Source organism: Fringilla coelebs (assembly GCF_963513975.1).
Source record: "Fringilla coelebs genome assembly, chromosome: 32".
NCBI classification, from domain to species: domain Eukaryota; kingdom Metazoa; phylum Chordata; class Aves; order Passeriformes; family Fringillidae; genus Fringilla; species Fringilla coelebs.
Genome location: NC_140058.1, coordinates 1441678 through 1459726, shown reverse-complemented (window position 1 = coordinate 1459726; position 18049 = coordinate 1441678). Strand labels below are relative to the sequence as shown.

At 67.5% G+C, this 18049-nt stretch overlaps 1 protein-coding gene across 1 annotated transcript in view; it reads right to left on the bottom strand.

Moving 5' to 3' along the window:
• Positions 1–12698, bottom strand: part of CACNA1A (calcium voltage-gated channel subunit alpha1 A) — a 66444-nt gene extending 53746 nt beyond the window's left edge. The window contains exons 1-9 of the mRNA XM_084223890.1: positions 12600–12698; positions 11350–11489; positions 8566–8657; positions 7318–7470; positions 5404–5591; positions 3210–3313; positions 1952–2067; positions 755–811; positions 550–639 (exon numbers count right to left, since the gene is read on the bottom strand). Coding sequence (XP_084080016.1) covers positions 550–639; positions 755–811; positions 1952–2067; positions 3210–3313; positions 5404–5591; positions 7318–7470; positions 8566–8657; positions 11350–11489; positions 12600–12692 — 1033 coding nt within the window. The 5' untranslated portion in view covers positions 12693–12698. The remainder of the gene's footprint in view (positions 1–549; positions 640–754; positions 812–1951; positions 2068–3209; positions 3314–5403; positions 5592–7317; positions 7471–8565; positions 8658–11349; positions 11490–12599) is intronic.
• Positions 12699–18049: the final 5351 nt, after the last annotated feature.

Below are 18049 nucleotides of genomic sequence, written 5' to 3'. Positions count from 1 at the left end.
CAGCTGTCACCCCCCGTGTCCCCATGTCACCCACCCATGTTGGCGATGTCCCCAGCTGTCCCCCGTGTCACCCACCCATGTTGGCGATGTCCCCAGCTGTCACCCCCGTGTCCCCATGTCACCCACCCATGTTGGCGATGTCCCCAGCTGTCCCCCGTGTCACCCACCCATGTTGGCGATGTCCCCCAGCTGTCCCCAGCTGTCCCCTCAGTGTCACCCACCCATGTTGGCGATGTCCCCAGCTGTCCCCTCAGTGTCACCCACCCATGTTGGCAATGTCCCCAGTGTCACCCACCCATGTTGGCGATGTCCCCAGTGTCACCTACCCATGTTGGCGATGTCCCCAGCTGTCACCCCCCGTGTCCCCAGTGTCACCCACCCATGTTGGCGATGTCCCCAGTGTCACCCACCCACGTTGGCGATGTCCCCCAGCTGTCACCCCCCGTGTCCCCAGTGTCACCCACCCATGTTGGCGATGTCCCCCAGCTGTCCCCAGCTGTCCCCTCGCTGTCACCCACCCATGTTGGCGATGTCCCCAGTGTCACCCACCCATGTTGGCGATGTCCCCCAGCTGCTCCTCGCCCTCCTCGGGGCTCAGCAGGTCCGTCTTGCTCCTCTTGCTGGTGGCCCTCCGGAGAGCTCCCGCAGGGGGGGGCACAGGGGGGCGGCCGTCACCCGGGGGGGGTCCCGGGGGGGGGGTGGGGTCACCCCCGGGTGGGGGAGGGGAGGGGGGAGGGGAGGGGGCTGCACTTACCATCGAAGGGGCGCCGGGGCTCGGCCTCGGGCTCGTCCTCGGCCAGGATCACCTCTTCTGAGGGAACGTGGGGGGCTCAGGGGGGGCTTGGGGGGTTTTGGGGGGGCTCAGGGGGGTTTTGGGGGGGGCTCAGGGGGGATTTGGGGGGCATTTGGGGGGGGCTCAGGGGGGGTTTAGGGAGGCTTAAGGGGGATTTGGGGGGATTTTGGGGGCCTTAAGGGGGATTTGGGGGGGGCTCAGGGGGGATTTGGGAGGATTTGGGGGGATTTTGGGGGGCTTAAGGGGGATTTGGGGGGATTTCAAGGGGCTTTGGGGGGCTTAAAGGGGATTTGGGGGGCATTTGGGGGGGGCTCAGGGGGGATTTGGGGGGTTTCAAGGGGTTTTGGGGGGATTAAGGGGGATTTGGGGGGATTTCAAGGGGCTTTGGGGGGCTTAAAGGGGATTTGGGGGGATTTTGGGGGACTTAAGGGGGATTTGATGGGATTTTGGGGTGCTCCCAGGGGAATTAGGGGGGATTTCAAGGGGCTTTGGGGGGCTTAAGGAGGATTTGGGGGGGCTCAGGGGGGGTGGGGGGGCTCAGGGGGAATTTAGGGGGAATTTCAAGGGGCTTCGGGGGGCTTAAAGGGGATTTGGGGGGATTTGGGGGGGCTCAGGGGGGGTTTGGGGGGATTTCGAGGGGCTTTTGGGGGCTTAAGGGGGATTTGGGGGGCGTTTGGGGGGGCTCAGGGGGGATTTGGGGGGGTTTTGGGGAGTTTTGAGGGGCTTTGGGGGGGATTTGGGGGTCTTTGGGGGGCTCTGGGGGGGCTAAGGGAGGATTTGGGGGGATCTTGGGGGGCCTCAGGGGGGATTTGGGGGAACTTGGAGCACTTTGGGAAGGGATTTTGGGGGGATTTTGGGGGAATTTGGGGGTGTGCAAAGTTTTGGGGTGGGGGTGCTTTTTGGGGGCGGGGTCCGGAGGGTTTTTTGGGGAGGGGTCAGAAATCCCCAGGGGGTCTTGAGGGATTTGAGGGGGGGTCCCAGGGGGTGGGAGAGGATTTGGGGCGTTTTGGGAAGGGATTTTGGGGGGATTTTAGGGGGGCTCAGAGTTTCGGGGTGAGGTTGTGAGGTGGGGGGGCGGATTTTGGGGAGGGGTCCCGGGATTTTGGGGAGGGGTCTGGAAGGTTTTTTGTATTTGTGGGGGGTGGTCCCGCCCCTCACCCGCCTTGGAGATCCACTCCATGTATCCGTTCAGCTCCCGCTCGATCTGCTGCTGCCGCCGCAGCTTCAGGAACGCCCGCCGGTTCTCCACCCGCTCCCGCTCTTTGGCAAACTCCCTGCCGACCCCTCCCCAAATTCAGCCCAGGTCGAGACCCCCATGAGTCCCCCAAATCCCCCGGAGACCCCCCAAAATCCCCCTGAGCCCCCCAAAACTCCCCCAAAGCCCCCCCAGCTTCAGGAACGCCCGCCGGTTCTCCACCCGCTCCCGCTCTTTGGCAAACTCCCTGCAGACCCCTCCCCAAATTCAGCTCCGGTTCGGGACCCCCCTGAGACCCCCGTGATCCCCAAAATCCCCCTGAGCCCCCCGGAGCCCCCCCAAAGCCCCCCCAGCTTCAGGAACGCCCAGCGGTTCTCCACCCGCTCCCGCTCTTTGGCAAACTCCCTGCCGACCCCTCCCCAAATTCAGCTCAGCTCGAGACCCCCGTGAGTCCCCCCAAATCCTCTGAGCCCCCCAAATCCCTCTGAGCCCCCCGGATCCCCCCCAAATCCCCCTCAAAACCCCCCAAAACCCCTCTGAGCCCCCCTGAGCACCCCAAATCCCCCCCAAATCCCCCCCAAACTCCCCCTGAGCCCCTCCCCAAATTCCTGGGACCCCTCCCCAAATTCAGCCCAGGTCGGGACCCCCCTGAGCCCCCCCAAATCCCTGAGCCCCCCCGGAGCCCCCCAAATCCCCCTCAAAACCCCTTTGAGCCCCCCCAAGCTCCCCTGAGCAGCCCCAAATCCCCCCAAATCCCCCCCAAACTCCCCCTGAGACCCCTCCCCAAAATCCCGGGACCCCTCCCCAAATTCAGCCCAGGTCGGGACCCCCCTGAGACCCCCCAAATCCCTAAGCCCCCCCGGATCCCCCCCAAATCCCCCTCAAAACCCCCCAAAACCCCTCTGAGCCCCCCCAAGCGCCACAAATCCCCCCCAAAATCCCCCCCAAACTCCCCCTGAGACCCCTCCCAAAATCCGGGGACCCCTCCCCAAATTCAGCCCAGGTCGGGACCCCCCTGAGCCCCCCCAAATCCCTGAGCCCCCCCGGAGCCCCCCAAATCCCCCTCAAAACCCCTTTGAGCCCCCCCAAGCTCCCCTGAGCAGCCCCAAATCCCCCCAAATCCCCCCCAAACTCCCCCTGAGCCCCTCCCCAAAATCCCAGGACCCCTCCCCAAATCCCGGGACCCCTCCCCAAATCCCGGGACCCCCCCCCGGCGCTGACCCGGACAGGACCCCCAGGACGAGGTTGAGCATAAAAAAGGAGCCGATGATGATGAGGGGGATGAAGTAGAGCCAGTTCCAAGTGTTCCCTGAGGCGTCGTTGCTCTGGGGAGGGGGCACGGAAATTGGGGAGGGTCTCAAAATTGGGGAGGGGGTCCTAAAATTGGGGGGGGGTCCCAAAATTGGGGGGGGGGTCCCTAAAATTGGGGAGGGGGGAGAAATTGGGGGAGGTCGCAGGAATTGGGGAGGGTCCCAAAAACTGTGGGAGGGTCCCAACAATTGGGGGGGGTCCCCAAATTGGGGAGGGGGCTCAAATTGGGGAGGGGGTCCCTAAAATTGGGGGGGGTCCTAAAAATTGGGGAGGGGATCCCTAAATTGGGGGGGGGTCCCAAAATTGGGGAGGGGCGGAAATTGGGGGGGGTCCCAAAATTGGGGGGTTCCTTAAAATTGGGGAGGGTCCCAAAATTGGGGAGGGGCGGAAATTGGGGGGGGGGTCCCAGAAATTGGGGAGGGGTCCCCAAATTGGGGAGGGGTCCTAAAATTGGGGGGGTCCTAAAATTGGGGGAGATCCCAGAAATTGGGGAGGGGGTCCCTAAAATTGGGGGGGGTCCCCAAATTGGGGAGGGGTCCCAACAATTGGGGAGGGGGTCCCTAAATGGGGGGGGTTCCTTAAATTGAGGAGGGGGTCCTAAAATTGGGGAGGGGGGAAATTGGAGGGGGGTCCCAAAATTGGGGAGGGGGTCCTAAAATTGGGTGGGGGGGTCCTAAAATTGGGGAGGGGGGGAAATTGGGGGGGTCTCAAATTGGGGAGGGGGTCCTAAAATTGGGGGGTTCCTTAAAATTGGGGAGGGGATCCCTAAAATTGGGAGGGGGTCCCAGAAATTGGGGAGGGGGGGAAATTGGGTGGGGTGTCTCAAAGGGGGGTCCGTAAAATTGGGGGGGGTCCCAGAAATTGGGGAGGGGGGGAAATTGGGGGGGGGTCCCAGAAATTGGGGAGGGGGCTCAAATTGGGGAGGGGGTCCTAAAATTGGGGGGTGGTCCTAAAATTGGGGGGGTCCTAAAATTGGGGGGGGGTCCTAAAATTGGGGGGGGTCCTAAAATTGGGGGGGGTCCCTAAAATTGGGGGGGGTCCCAACAATTGGGGAGGGGGTCCCTAAATGGGGGGGGTCCCTAAAATTGGGGAGGGGGATGGGAAATTGGAGGGGGGTCCCAAAAATTTGGGGGGGGGTCCCACAGGTTGGGGGGGTTCCAGGGGATTCCGCCTGAGCTGGGGGGGCACCGGGAGGCACCGGGAGGGACCGGACGGACACCGGGGGGACACCGGGGGGACACCAGACGGACACCGGGCAGCACCGGACGGACACCGGACAGCACCGGGCAGGGAAAAGGAGGCCCCGGGAGGCACTGGGCAGCACCGGGAGGGACGAGGCAGCACCGGGGAGGAACCGGGAGGCACAGGATGGACACCGGGCAGCACCGGGGGACACCGGACAGCACCGGGGGGACACTGGGAGGGACCAGGCAGCACCGGGAGGGACTGGGCAGCACCGGAGGGACACCGGACAGCACCGGGAGGGCACCAGGGGGACACCGGACGGGGAAAAGGAGGCCCCCGGGAGGCACCGGGCAGCACCGGATGGACACCGGGGGGACACCGGGGGGACACCGGGCGGGAAAAGGAGGCCCCGGGAGGCACCGGACGGACACCGGGGGGCACTGGGCAGCACCGGGAGGCACCGGACGGACACCGGGAGGCACCGGACGGACACCGGGCGGCACCGGGAGGGACCGGGCAGCACCGTGGGGACACCGGACAGCACCGGGGGGACACTGGGAGGGACCGGGCAGCACCGGACGGACACCGGGAGGCACCGGACGGACACCGGGGCAGCACCGGGCAGGGAAAGGAGGCAGCGGGAGGAACCGGGCAGCACCGGACGGACACCGGGCAGCACCGGGGGGACATAGGGAGGCACCGGGCAGCACCGGACGGACACCGGGCAGCACCGGGAGGCACCGGGGGGACACCGGGCGGCACCGGGAGGCACCGGACAGACACCGGGAGGCACCGGGGGGGCACCGGGCAGCACCGGACGGGCACCGGGCGGGGAAGGGAGGCCGCGGGAGGCACCGGACAGACACCGGACGGACACCGGGAGGCACCGGGCAGCACCGGGAGGCCGCGGGAGGCTCACATAGTAGAGGAGGTCGGTCCAGCCTTCCATGGTGATGCACTGGAAGACGGTGAGCACGGCGAAGAGGATGTTGTCGAACTGCGTGATGCCGTAGTTGGGCCCCTCCCAGTACTTCTTGCACTTGGTGCCGTTGGGGCAGATCCGCGCCGGCTCGTCCGTCCCGCACGGGACCTCCACCTTGATCTCGTCTGGCAACGGGGGGCCGGGGGCTCAGACCCCTCACGGTGGGGCCAGGACCCCCCCAGGTGTGCTCAGACCCCCCCAGGTGTGCCCAGACCCCCCCAGGACCCCCCCAGGTGTGGCCAGAGCCCCCAGGTGTGCCCTGACCCCCCCAGGACCCCCCCAGGTGTGCCCAGAGCCCCCCCCAGGTGTGCCCTGACTCCCCCAGGTGTGTCCAGAGCCCCCCCAGGTGTGCCCAGAGCTCCCCAGGTGTGCCCAGAGCCCCCCCAGGTGTCCCCAAGAACCCCAGGTGTCCCCAGGACCCCCCCCAGAACCCCCCAGGTGTGCCCAGACCCCCCCCCAGAACCCCCCCAGGTGTCCCCAGACCCCCCCAGGACCCCCCCAGGTGTCCCCAAGAACCCCAGGTGTCCCCAGGACCCCCCACCAGGTGTGCCCTGACTCCCCCCCAATGTCCCCAGGACCCCCCCAGGTGTGCCCAGAGCTCCCCAGGTGTCCCCAAGAACCCCAGGTGTCCCCAGGACCCCCCACCAGGTGTGCCCAGGACCCCCCAGGTGTGCCCAGACCCCCCCAGGTGTCCCCAGGACCCCCTCCAATGTCCCCAGACCCCCCCCCCCCCGTGTGTCCCCAGGATCCCCCTTAATGTCCCCAGACCCCCCCCAAATGTCCCCGGGACCCCCCCACAGGGCCAGAAATAACCGCGGCCAATTAACGGCCAATTAACGGCCTCATCAAGGGACAGCCGCAATTAGGACGCGCCAAATCCAGCGCGGGCCCGCCCGGGGGGGTTTGGGGGGGGTTTTGGGGTTTTTTGGGGGTTTTTTGGGGGGATTTGGGGGATTTCGGTGATTTGGGGGCTGTTTTTTGGGGTGGTTTTAGGGGCATTTTGGGGGTATTTTTGGGGCTGTTTTAGGTGATTTGCGGCTGGTTTTTGGTGGGGTTTAGGGTGATTTTGGGGGATATTTTTGGGCTGTTTTAGGTGATTTGGGGGCTGTTTTTTGGGGTTGTTTTGGGGGTATTTTTTGGGCTGTTTTAGGTGATTTAGGCGCTGTTTTTTCGGCTGTTTTTAGGGGTATTTTGGGGGTATTTTTTGGCTGTTTTTAGGTGATTTAGGGGCTGGTTTTTCGGCTGTTTTTAGGGGTATTTTGGGGTTATTTTGGGGCTGTTTTTAGGTGATTTGGGGGCGGGTTTCTGGCTGGTTTTGGGGTATTTTGGGGGTATTTTTTGGGCTGTTTTAGGTGATTTGGGGGCGGGTTTCTGGCTGGTTTTGGGGTATTTTTGGGGGTATTTTTTGGGCTGTTTTAGGTGATTTGGGGGCTGTTTTTTGGGATGTTTTCTGGGGTATTTTTAGTGTATTTTTGGGCTGTTTTAGGTGAATTGGGGGCTGGTTTTTTGGTGGGGTTTAGTGTGATTTTGGGGGGTATTTTTTGGGCTGTTTTAGGTGATTTGGGGGCTGGTTTTAGGAGTACTTTTGGGGTATTTTTTGGCTGTTTTAGGTGATTTAGGGGCTGTTTTAGGGCCGTTCCCCCACCTGTGACCAGGTCGAAGCAGGTGGTGTGGAATTTGGGGTATTTTTGGGGCTGTTTTAGGTGATTTAGGGGCTGGTTTTTGGGCTATTTTTAGGGGTATTTTGATGGTATTTTTGGGCTGTTTTTAGGTGATTTGGAGGCTGTTTTTTCGGCTGTTTTGGGGGTATTTTTGGGGCTGTTTTAGGTGATTTAGGGGCCGTTCCCCCACCTGTGACCAGGTCGAAGCAGGTGGTGTGGAATTTGCCCATGTAGAACTCCAGGCCGATGATGGCGAAGATGAGGATCGCGAAGAAGAGCAGGAGCCCAATCTGCAGCAGGGGGATCATCGCCTTCATGATGGACTTCAGCACCACCTGCAGACCTGGGGGGGCGTTTGGGGGGGATTTGGGGGGATTTCCAGGGGGTTTGGGGGGCCTGGAGGGGATTTGGGGTGAGTTTGTGGGGATTTCGGGTGGTTTTGGGGGGCTTGGAGGGGATTTGGGGGGATTTCCAGGGGGTTTGGGGGGGATTTGGGGGCGTTTAGGGGGGGATTTGGGGGGATTTCCAGGGATTTGGGGTGGTTTTGGGGGGGTTGGAGGGGATCTGGGGGGATTTCCAGGGGATTTGGGGTGGTTTTGGGGGGCCTGGAGGGGATTTGGGGGATTTCCAGGGGATTTGGGGTGGTTTTGGGGGGCCTGGAGGGGATTTGGGGGGATTTCCAGGGGATTTGGGGTGGTTTTGGGGGGCCTGGAGGGGATTTGGGGGGATTTCCAGGGGATTTGGGGTGGTTTTGGATGGGTTGGAGGGGATTTGTGGGGGCTTTGGGGTGGGTTTGTGGGGGTTTCGGGTGGTTTTGGGGGGCTTGGAGGTGATTTGGGGTTTTTTGGGGGGGACACCTGGGAATTTCAAGGGGACTTGGGGTGGTTTGGGGATGTTGGAGAGGGGTTTAGGGGGGTTGGGGGTGGTTTGGGGGGATTTTGAGGGGGTTTGGGGTGGTTTTTGGGGACACCTGGGGAGTTGGAGGGGATTTGGGGTGGTTTTTGGGGACACCTGGGGATTTTGGGGATGTTTGAGTGAGGTTCAGGGGGCTTGGATGGGATTTGGGGTGGTTTTGGGGGATTTTGAGGGGATTTGGGGATGTTTGAGGAGGATTGGAGGGGATTTGGGGTGGTTTGGGGATATTTGAGGGGGGTTTGGGGTGGTTTAGGAGGATTTTGAGGGGATTTGGGGATGTTTGGAGGGGGTTCAGGGGGGTTGGATGGGATTTGGGGTGGTTTTGAGGGATTTTGAGGGGATTTGGGGATGTTTGGAGGGGGTTCAGGGGGGTTGGATGGGATTTGGGGTGGTTTTGAGGGATTTCGAGGCAATTTGGGGATGTTTGGAGGGGTTATGGGGGTTGGATGGGATTTGGGGGATCTGTTGGCCCCTGATCCCCCCCGAGCCCCCCCACGGGACCCCCCAAGGCCCCCAGACTCACTTGGGATCCCCGAGACCAGCTTGAGGGGCCGCAGCACGCGCACGGCCCGCAGCGTCCGCAGGTCGAACTGGGAGCCCACCGAGGCCAGGATGCTGCGGGGACAGCGCTGGCTGGCCACCGGGACCCCCGGATGGGCTGGGGACCCCCGATGGGGACACCCGGATGGGGACACCCCGATGGGGACACCCGGATGGGGACACCCAGACAGGGACCCCCAGACAGGGACCCCCAGACAGGGACACCCAGATGGGGACCCCCCAACGGGGACACCCAGACCGGGACCCCCAGATGGGGACACCCGGATGGGGACACCCGGATGGGACACCCGGATGGGGACACCTGGATGGGACCCCCAGATGGGGACACCCAGACGGGGACATCCAGATGGGGACGCCCAGACGGGGACACCCAGACTGGGACCCCCAGATGGGGACACCCGGATGGGGACACCCAGATGGGGACACCCCGACCGGGACCCCCGGCCGGGACCCCCTGATGGGGACACCCAGATGGGGACACCCGGATGGGGACACCCAGATAGAGACACCCAGATAGGGACCCCCAGACGGGGACCCCCAGATGGGACCCCCAGATGGGACCCCCAGATGGGACCCCCAGATGGGGACACCCAGACAGGGACCCCCAGACGGGGACCCCCAGATGGGACCCCCAGATGGGGACACCCGGATGGGACACCCAGGTGGGGACACCCGGATGGGGACACCCAGACGGGGACACCCAGATGGGGACAGCCAGACCGGGACCCCCGGCCGGGACCCCCCGATGGGGACACCCGGATGGGGACACCCAGACGGGGACACCCAGATGGGGACACCCAGATGGGGACACCCAGACCGGGACCCCCCAACCGGGACCCCCAGATGGGAACTCCAGATGGGGACCCCAGACGGGGACACCCAGACGGGGACACCCAGATGGGGACACCCAGATGGGACCCCCAGATGGGGACACCTAGACGGGGACCCCCCAGACCGGGACACCCAGACGGGGACACCCAGATGGGGACCCCAGACGGGGACACCCAGACGGGAACTCCAGATGGGGACACCCCGATGGGGACACCCAGACAGGGACACCCAGACGGGGACCCCCAGACTGGGACCCCCAGATGGGGACACCCAGATGGGACCCCGAGACCGGGACACCCAGATGGGGACCCCCAGACAGGGACACCCAGACGGGGACCCCCAGATGGGATCCCCCGATGGGGACACCCAGACAGGGACCCCCAGATGGGCCACCAGGGCCACCAAGAGGGGCCACAGACAGTGACACAACCCAGGGACCCCCAAATGGGCCACTGGGGCCACCGTGAGCCACCGCGGCCACCGTGAGCCACCGTCAGCCCGTGGCCACCCGGTCACGGCTGTGACAAGCCGCCGTGTCCTTGTCACGGGGCCACCAGCCCCTGGCCACCATGAGCCCTGTCACATGGCCACCAGCCCCACCGTGTCACTGTCACACAGCCACCAGCCCCATGGCCACCAGCCCCATGGCCACCAGCCCCCCCCCATGTCCCTGTCACACGGCCACCAGCCCCGTGGCCACCACGAGCCCTGTCACAGAGCCACCAATCCCCCCGTGTCCCTGTCACACGGCCACCAGCCGCCCTCATGTCACTGTCACACGGCCACCAGCCCCGTGGCCACCGGCAGCCGCCCCCGCCCCCCCCTCCCGGTGCCGCCGGTGCCGCGGGGCGGGGGGCGGCTCCCCCCGGGCTATTTTTGGCCTCTCCCGGGCGATGTCGCCGCCGCCAGCGCCGGTGGCAGCCCCGGGGCGCGGGGACAGCGCGGGGACAGGGCGGGGACAGCGCGGGGACAGCGCGGGGACAGCGTGGGCGGCACCGGGGGGAGCCCCGACAATGGGGGGGGGGGGTTTGGAGCCGGGGGGGTTCGGAATTGGGGGGGGGGGGTTGGAATTGGGGGGGATTGGGGGGGGGGGGTTTGAGCCGGGGGGGTCCCCGGGCTCGGCCGGAGCCGCGGGCGGCAGCGGCAGCGCCAGCCCTGAGTGACACCGCGGGGACAGCGAAGTGACAGCGCCGGGGGGGGATGGGGAGGGGGACACGGGGACAGCGACAGAGCGCGGGACACGCGGGGGGGCACGAGGGACACGGGGGGGGGGGGAAGGGAGAAGGGGAGGGGTCCCGCACACGGGGGTGGGGACACAGGTGGGGACACAGGTGGGACACGGGGGTGGGGACACGGGGGTGGGGACACGGGGGTGGGGACACAGGTGGGACACGGGGGTCGGACACAGGTGAGGAAGGAAGGGGAGGGCACAGGAGGGAAAGGGGGAGGGGTCGCACCCCCGCACACCTGCGGGGAGCACGGGGGGGACACGGGGGTGGGGACACAGGTGTGACACGGGGGTGGGGACACGGGGGTGGGGACACGGAGTGTGACACGGGGGTGGGGACATAGGTGTGGCACGGGGGCGTGGCACAGGTGAGGAGGAAAGGGGAGGGGTCGCACCGCGCACAGCCCCGCGGCGCCGCGCGTTTGTCCCCGAACAGCCGCACGCCCCGCTGTCCCCGCTGTCCCCAGGTGTCCCCCGCTGTCCCCAGCTGTCCCCAGGTGTGTCCCCAGGTGTCCCTCACCCCGTCAGCACCACCACGAAGTCCATGACGCTGTCCCGGCTCTGTCCCCGCTCTGTCCCCGCTCTGTCCCCGCGCTATCCCCGCGCTATCCCCGCTGTCCCCCTCTGTCCCCCGCTGTCCCCAGCTGTCCCCAGCTGTCCCCAGGTGTGTCCCCAGGTGTCCCTCACCCCGTCAGCACCACCACGAAGTCCATGACGTTCCAGCCGTTGCGCAGGTAGGAGCCTTTGTGGAAGGCGAAGCCCAGCGCGATGATTTTGATCCCCGCCTCGAAGCAGAAGATGCCGATGAAATACGGCTCCGTGTCGTCCTGCCGGGGGGAGGGGGCCACCGGGCTCAGCACCGCCCCCCGCCCGCCCCGCCCCTCCCCCGCGCCGCCCCCGACCCTCCCCCGGTGGCCCCCGCGGCCCAGATTCCCAGTAAGGAGGAAACTGGGACGCCGCTGGGAACTGGGAGTCGTGGGCCGGCCCCTCCCCCACCCGGCTGGGCAAGGGGGGAGGGGCACGGGGGGTTGGGGACACTCGAGGGGACCCCCCCAAAGGGGGGCTGGGGGGACCCCCAGGGACCCCCACCAAAGATCGTGGGGTGCCCGGGGGGGGCAGAGACCCTCCCCAGGACCCCAGGACCCCCAAGGGGGGCAGGGACCCTCCCAAGGACCCCCAAGGGGGGCAGGGACCCTCTCCAGACCCTCAGGGACCCTCCCCAGGACCCCCAGGAATCCCCAAGGGGGACAGGGACCCTCCCCAGGACCCCCAATGGGGGCAGAGACCCTCCCCAGGACTCCAGGGACCCTCCCCAGGAGCCCCAAGGGGGGGCAGGGACCCTCCCCAGGACCCCCGGGACCCTCCCCAGGATCCCCAAGGGGGGGCAGGGACCCTCCCCAGGACCCTTAGGGACCCTCCCCAGACCCTCAGGGACCCTTCCCAGGACCCCCAAGGGGGGCAGGGACCCTCCCCAGGACCCCCAGGCCCCCCAGGGACCCTCCCCAGGACCCCCAGGGATCCCCGAGGGGGGCAGGGACCCTCACCAGGACCCCCAATGGGGACAGGGCCCCTCCCCAGGACCCTCAGGGACCCTCCCCAGGACCCCCAGGCCCCCCAGGGACCCTCCCCAGGACCCCCAATGGGGGCAGGGATCCTCCCCAGGACCCCCAGGCCCCCCAAGAACCCTCCCCAGGACCCCCAATGGGGGCAGGGACCCTCCCCAGCCCCCCAGGGACCCTCCCCAGGCCCCCCAGGCCCCCCAGGGACCCTCCCCAGGCCCCCCAGGCCCCCCAGGTACCCTCCCCAGGACCCCCAGGGACCCTTCCCAGGACCCCAAATGGGGGCAGGAACCCTCCCCAGGACCCCCAGGCCCCCCAGGGACCCTCCCCAGGCCCCCCAGGCCCCCCAGGCCCCCTCCCCAGGATCCCCCCCCTCACCAGCCGCTCCGACATGGGGGTCTTGTCCTCGTCGGGCAGGTGCTGCTCCAGGGCCAGGACGATGCAGTTGGCGATGATGGTGGCTAAAATCATGTATTCAAAAGGAGTGGGGGGCGAGTCAAGGCCAAAAACGGGGCTGGGGGACCCCCAAACCGCGCTGGGGTCCGGGGGAAACTGAGGCAGGAGCAGGACCCCCCCCCCCCAAACCGCGCTGGGGTCTGGGGGAAACTGAGGCAGGAGCGCAGCCCAAAGAGGGGCTGGGGGACAGGGGGATCCCCCCCAAACCGCGCTGGGGTCTGGGGGAAACTGAGGCAGGAGCAGAACCCGAAATGGGACCGGGGGACCGGGGGATCCCCCCCAAACCGCGCTGGGGTCTGGGGGAAACTGAGGCAGGAGCAGGACCCGAAATGGGACCGGGGGACAGGGGGATCCCCCCCAAACCGCGCTGGGGTCCGGGGGAAACTGAGGCAGGAGCAGGACCCCCCCCAAACCACGCTGGGGTCCGGGGGAAACTGAGGCAGGAGCAGGAGCCCGAAATGGGGCCGGGGGACGGGGGGATCCCCCCCAAACCACGCTGGTTGTGGGGGAAACTGAGGCAGGAGCGGAGCCCGGGGCGGGGGCGGGGCCGGGCCCGAGGCGCTCCCGGTGCCCCCGGGGTCGGCGGCCGCGTGTTCATTAATTAATTAATTCATTAATTCCCTCATCAAAGCGGCGGCTCCGCGGCGCGATCAAAGCGCTCCGGGCACAGCGGGAGCCGCCGCCGCCGCCGCCGCCGCCGCCGGGGCAGCCCCGGGGCCGGCACGGACGCGTCCGCGGTCTGTCCGTCCGTCCCGCGTCCCCCCGTCCGTCCGCACGGCCCGGCCGCCGGTGGCACGGAGCCGCGGCCGTGGCGCCCGGCCCGGCACGGCCCCGGTGTCCCACCGGGATCTCCGGTCTCCGCAGGGCCCCGGCCAGCTGGCCCGCGGGCACCGGGCACTGCGGCACGGCACGGCACGGCTCGGCCAGCCGGGCACCTGGCACGGGCACCGGGAGCCGCTGCTGCCGCCCTGGCACGGCGCGGGGAGCCGGCACCGCCCGGCCCGGGACAATGCGGCTGCCGGGGCCGGTACCGGGGCCAGAACGGATCCCTGGCACGGCACGGGGACCGGTACCGCCCGCCCCGGGACAATGCGGCTGCCGGGGCCGGTACCGGGGCCAGAACGGATCCCTGGCACGGCACGGGGACCGGTACCGCCCGCCCCGGGACAATGCGGCTGCCGGGGCCGGTACCGGGGCCAGAACGGATCCCTAGAACGGCGCGGGGAGGCGGCACCGCCCGCCCCGGGACCATGCGGCTGCGGGGCCGGTACCGGGGCCAGAATGGATCCCTGGCACGGCACGGGGACCGGTACCGGGATCTGACCCGGCACGGCTCCAGGATGGCTCCCAGTACCGGGATCCGGCCCGGCATGGCTCCATGGCACAGCACGGGTGCCCGGTACCGGGATCCGGCCCGGCACGGCTCCAGGAGCGTTCCCGGTACCGGGATCCAGCCCAGCACGGCTCCAGGATGGTTCCCGGTACCGGGATCCGGCCCGGCATGGCTCCAGGATGGTTCCCGGTACCGGGATCTGACCCAGCACAGCTCCATGGCACAGCACGGGGACCCGGTACCGGGATCTGACCCAACCCAGCTCCAGGATGGTTCCCGGTACCGGGATCTGCCCCAGCACGGCTCCAGGATGGCTCCCGGTACCGGGATCCAGCCTTGTGCCATCCCTGGCACGGTACCGGTATTGGGATCTGGCCCAGCACAGCTCCCTGGCACGGCACGGGTACCCGGTACCGGTATCCGGTACCCAACTCAGCTCCCTGGCACAGCCCAGGGATCCAGGATGGCTCCCGGTACCGGGATCTGGCCCAGCACGGCTCCAGGAGCGTTCCCGGTACCGGGATCTGACCCAGATCGGCTCCCTGGCACAGCCCGGGTACCCAGCACGGCTCCCGGTACCGGGATCTGGCCCAACCCAGCTCCAGGAGTGTTCCCGGTACCGGGATCTGGCCTGGCACCGTTCCCTGGCACAGCACGGCTCCCGGTACCGGGATCCAGCCTTGTGCCATCCCTGGCACGGTCAGGATCCGCTGCCGGTGCCCCCATCATGGCACGGGTACCGGTACCGGGATCTGACCCAGATCGGTTCCCTGGCACAGCACACTCCCGGTACCGGGATCTGGCCCAGCACAGATCCCTGGCACAGCACGGCTCCCGGTACCGGTGCCCCCATCATGGCCTGGGTACCGGTACCGGGATCCGGCCCAACCCAGCTCCAGGATGGCTCCCGGTACCGGGATCTGGCCCAGATTGGCTCCCTGGCACAGCCCGGGTACCCAGCACGGCTCCCGGTACCGGGATCTGGCCCAGCCCAGCCCCAGGAGTGTTCCTGGTATCGGAATCCAGCCTTGTGCCATCCCTGGCACGGCACGGGTACCCGGTACCGGGGATCTGGCCCAACTCAGCTCTCTGGCACGGCCCAGGGATCCAGGATGGCTCCCGGTACCGGGATCTGACCCAGCACAGCTCCCTGGCACAGCCCGGGTACCCAGCACGCTCCTGGTACCGGGATCCGGCCCGGCCCAGCCCCAGGAGCGTTCCCGGTACCAGGATCCGGCCCAGCCCAGCTCCAGGAGTGTTCCCGGTACCGGGATCTGGCCTGGCACCGTTCCCTGGCACAGCCCGGCTCCCGGTACCGGGATCCGGCCCAGCCCAGCCCCAGGAACGTTCCCGGTACCGGGATCCGACCCAGCCCAGCCCCAGGAGCGTTCCCGGTACCGGGATCCGGCCCAGTCCAGCTCCAGGAGCGTTCCCGGTACCGGGATCCGGCCTGGCACCGTTCCCTGGCACAGCCCGGGTGCCCAGCACGGCTCCCGGTACCGGGATCCGGCCCAGCTCCTGGCACATCCCGCCCATCCGGTACCGGATTCCAGCCCAGCGCGGCTCCTGGCACGGCCCGGGGCTCCGGGAGGGCTCCCGGTACCGGGATCCGGCCCAGCTGCCGGCACGGCCCGTCCCGGTTACCGGGGGCAGCGGGATGCAGCACGGCTCGGCTCGGCTCGGCTCGGCCCGTCCCGGTTACCGGGAGCAGCGGGATGCAGCACGGCTCGGCTCGGCTCGGCTCGGCCCGTCCCGGTTACCGGGAGCAGCGGGATGCAGCACGGCTCGGCACGGCACGGCTCGGCCCGGCGCCCCCTCCCACCCGCGGGGCGCTCGGCGCCCCCAGACCGAACCCGGGGGGTCCCCCCGGTTCTCTCCGCGCCCCCAACCCCGGGACCCCCCCCCCGGGACCGACCCCCGGCCGCCGCCGCCGCCCCCGGTACCGGCACCGGCGTGGGAGGCTCCGCGTGCCGCAGGATGGGACCCGCACCGGGGGGGGGGGGGCAATGCAGCATCCCCCCCCCCCCCCCCGCGACCCCCAGAGCCCCCCGGGACCCCCCGAGACCCCCAAACCCCCCCCCGGGCCCCGCCGCGACCCCCCCCGCCAGCCCCGGTACCGGGGGGAGGAACCGGAGCCGCCATCGCCGCCCCGGCCCCGCTGCGGCAGCGGCCGCGACCCCCGGGACACCCCCGGGACCCCCCAGAGACCCCCACGCCGCGTCTGGGGGATCCCCAAAAACCGGGGGGGGAGGGGGAGACCCCAAGAACCGCGCGGGGATCCCCAAAAACGGCGTGGGGACCCCAAAAACCGAGTGGGGATCCCGCAAACCGAATGGGGACCCCAAAACCGAGTGGGGACCCCAAAACCGAATGGGGATCCCACAAACTGAGAGGGGACCCCCAAAACCCGCGTGGGGACCCCAAAAACCGAATGGGGACCCCAAAAACAGAATGGGGATCCTGCAAACCGAGTGGGGACCCCCAAAAACCGAGTGGGGACCCCAAAAACCGAGTGGGGATCCCGCAAACCGCGTGGGGACCCCCAAAACCGCGTGGGGACCCCCAAAAGCGAGTGGGGACCCCTCAAAGCGCAAGGAGCTGTTTTTGGGGTGCCGGGGCCGTTTTGGGGTGCCCGGGGGTCCTTTTGGGGTGAGGGGGGCGTTTTTGGGGTCGAGCGTTTTAGGGGGGCAGGGAAAGGGGGAAGGGGTTCGGAGGAACCCCAGGAGCAGCGGGGGGAGCCCCCCAAAATGCCCCGAAATAGCCCCAAAAAGGGGGCAGGGGACCCCAAAAAGGGGTGAGGGACCCCAGGAAGGGGAGAGGAGCAGGACACGGGATGGGGACCCCAAAACAGGACTGGGGACCCCAAAAAGGGGCCTGGGGACCCCAATTCGGGGCTGAGGAGCTCATGCAGGACAGGGTGACCCCAATATGGGGATGGGGACCCCAAAATGGGGTCGGGGGCCCCGATGTGGGGCTGGGGACCCCAAAATGGGGTCGGGGACCCCGATGTGGGGCTGGGGACCCCAAAACGGGGTCAGGGCCCCGGTGCAGGACACGGTGACCCCAATTGGGGCACGGGGAGGTGACGCAGGACCCACGGGGACCCCCGGGGAGGTCAGGGCTTGGGGGACCCCAAAACGGGCAGGGGGATCCCCAAAACAGGTCAGGGGATGGAGCCGTGGGATTGGGAGCACAAAATGGGGCTGGGGGACCCCAAAACGGGGCTGGGGACCCCAAAATGGGGCTGGGGACCCCAAAATGGGGCTGGGGGACCCCAAAACGGGGCTGGAAACCCCAAAATAGGGCTGGGGACCCCTAAATGGGGCCGGGCACCCCAGTGCAGGACAGGGTGACCCCAAAACGGGGCTGGAGACCCCAAAATAGAGCTGGGGAGCTCATGCAGGACAGGGTGACCCCAAAACGGAGCCGTGCAACCTAGTGCAGGACAGGATGACCCCAAAATGGGACCGGGGACCCCAAAACGGGGCCGGGGACCCCAATGCAGGACAGGGCGACCCCAAAACGGGACCGGGCACTCCAGTACAGGACAGGGTGACCCCAAAACGGGTCTGGGGACCCCAATGTAGGACACGGTGACCCCAAAACGGGGCCAGGCATCCCAAACGGGTCCAGGGACCCCATTGCAGGACAAGGCGACCCCAAAACGGGTCTCGGCACCCCAAAACGGGGCCGGGAACCCCAATGCAGGACAGGGTGACCCCAAAACGGGTCTGGGCACCCCCCAAACAGGGCCGGGGACCCCAATGCAGGACAGGGTGACCCCAAAACGCTGCCAGGCATCCCAAAACCGGGTCCCCGGACCCCAAAACGGGACCGGGGACCCCAAAACATGTCCGGGCACCCCAGTACAGGACAGGGTGACCCCAAAACGGGACCGGAGACCCCAAAACGGGGTCGGGGACCCCAAAACGGGACCGGGCACCCCATTGCAGGACAGGGTGACCCCAAACGGGACCGGGCACCCCAGTACAGGACAGGGTGACCCCAAAACGGGACAGGGTGACCCCAAAACGGGACA